The sequence below is a fragment of the Austrofundulus limnaeus genome, unplaced genomic scaffold (assembly GCF_001266775.1).
Source record: "Austrofundulus limnaeus strain Quisiro unplaced genomic scaffold, Austrofundulus_limnaeus-1.0 Scaffold7, whole genome shotgun sequence".
Lineage (NCBI taxonomy): Eukaryota > Metazoa > Chordata > Actinopteri > Cyprinodontiformes > Rivulidae > Austrofundulus > Austrofundulus limnaeus.
In genome coordinates, this window is record NW_013952409.1 from 5,427,275 (window position 1) to 5,429,535 (window position 2,261).

Sequence of the window (2,261 nt, forward strand, 5' to 3'; positions counted from 1 at the left end):
ATTCATGGTTATAATACAGCACGATCCCCTAACGATCGCCGATATTTATAGTTTTTTCAGTCTTGAATTTCATACAAGGTGGTATTGAAAAGGTCTTAAAAAGTCTTAAATTTGACTTGCTAAAACCTGCAGATACCCTGCATAAGTAATTAGTATTTAATATAAATGTTCTTGTAACGACATAGACCTAGAACTGTTTTAGTATTGGGCTTATAAGAAGATGCACATTTAACAACTTGAATTGATGTTTTTGTGGCTCAGGTTGARCTGAATGAGATCGAGTCCAGCTGTGAGGAGTACCCTTTGACACGCTCCTTCTGCCATCTGATCAGCACGTTAGTTGAGAGCAGTGTGCCTCTCAATTTAGGGGCGGGTCTACGAGTTCCAGGCTTTCAGCCTTATTTGAACTTCCTGCGTGACTCGGTATTCCTCCCCTTTCCTACGAGAGCATATCGGCGTCCTGCTGAGAAGGTATTTATCTCTTCTGGAATACGTTGGATTGTTTTAAGYGTGCAGATGTTGACTTGTGTCTGTGCAGATTTGTGTTCAAGTTTTACAAATTTAATTTCTTTTTTTGTCAGTGGGAGGTAGCAGACTCTGTCTTAGAGGTGTTCCATAAGCTGCTGAGGAACTACGAGCCTCAGCCGTCCGACTTTATCCAGGAGACTGTGGAGCTGCAGGGCGAGCAGGTCCCTGCAGACAAGCCCCCCGGTCACAGCATCATGTTTCACCTGCTTAACGACTCGCCCATGCTGGCTCTCTGCCTCAGTCTGCTGGAGGAGGGTGTGCGTCAGCTGGAYACTTACTCACCCTTTCCTGGTGAGCAAAACCTGCTACTGCCTTCAGAGAAATACGGATGGTTTATATGTGCAGTTCTGACAATGTGGCCCACCTCTTACCGCTCACTTACAGGTAAAAAACACCTGGAGTCTGCAGTGTTGCACTGCCTCTGCCTCTTTGATTTGGCTCTGCAGAAGGAGGTGGTGTTCATGGACCTCCTCAGGGAGAGCCAGGCCTCTCTGATTGTGTCTCCTCTGGAGCAACTCTTCCARGGAGTCAGTCCTCAAACCAGAAAAGCCGATCACATTATCAACATTGCCAGGTATGTGCGTCGTAYATCATCAGAGACTGTTTTTTTTTACTCTTTTTAAATCCTATGTTTTTAAATATTAATATAAATTTCTGAGTTGATTGTTTTGTCTCCTGCAGGTATCTTTACCACAGCAGCTCCAACCCAGAGGCGGCTTTTCAGAGTGCAAAGATTCTTCGCTGCATTGCCAACTACCCCAACATTCAGATAAGGCTGGTGGGAGATTTCACACACGACCAGGTAAATGCAAGTCTAATATTTAACATTAAAACTTTACCTCTTTTTTGATTTTTAGACATAATTTTGAGGGGCTAAAAGCTTAAATTATGCATTTATTTATATCAAAACCTTTGTTAGATGTACCGTGAGAAGATATGTTGTGTTCTGTTTAAAATCTGTTAGATGGATGTGCAGTTTCCAGGAAGAAATGTGTTTTAATGTTTGTTTTTCAGTCTGTGAGTGAGAAGCTTATGGCTGGTTTTGTGGAGTGTCTGGACAATGAAGAAGCAGAAGAGGGAACAGAAAAAGAAGACGGTACATAACCTGAACTGTAGCTTCTTCTGCTTCAATTTTAGTTTAATTTCTGTWATAATAATATCTGAAAACTGACTGAACAACTTTCTTAACCTTCAGAATCAGACCAACAAAAGAAGRTGGCAAGAATCCGACATGAAACCCAGATTCACATCCTGAATCTGCTCATCACCTCCTTGGAGCTGAAGGCCCCAAATCTGGCTCTTTATCTTTTGGGTTATGAAGTCAAGAAGCCTGTGTCCTCAACGAATCTCCAGGACCCAGGTTAGGGTTTCAAATCACCAAGTTGGTTTGAATTGTTTTAATTTGTTATTTATTTATTAACTGGCTGTTTATTGCAGGTGTGTTGGGATGTCCTCGAAGCTGCCTGCACGCCATCCTGAGTCTGCTGCAGAGAGGCACAGAGAAGAGATCAGGACCAGCACTCACACAGGAAGCCCCTCACCTGGCAGAGCTCTGCTACCAGGTAATAACAAAACCAGAGGGCCTTTTTACAAATTATTGACCGCTTTTTAAAAATCTTTGTTTAATATCTTAACACACACTCTTCCTCTCTCAGGTGATCTATCAGCTGTGTGCCTGCCCTGACACATCTGGACCCACAATGCGCTATCTGAGGACCAGCCAGGACTTCCTG

At 43.1% G+C, this 2,261-nt stretch overlaps 1 protein-coding gene across 1 annotated transcript in view; it reads left to right on the top strand.

The window, feature by feature from the left end:
- The window catches only part of nup205 (nucleoporin 205), a gene marked incomplete in the record, with an annotated part of 21,112 nt that overhangs the window by 7,517 nt on the left and 11,334 nt on the right, over positions 1-2,261 (top strand). The window contains 7 exon segments of the mRNA XM_014034564.1: positions 262-471; positions 582-819; positions 913-1,102; positions 1,210-1,330; positions 1,543-1,624; positions 1,724-1,888; positions 1,966-2,090. Of these exon segments, the coding sequence (XP_013890018.1) occupies positions 262-471; positions 582-819; positions 913-1,102; positions 1,210-1,330; positions 1,543-1,624; positions 1,724-1,888; positions 1,966-2,090 (1,131 nt within the window).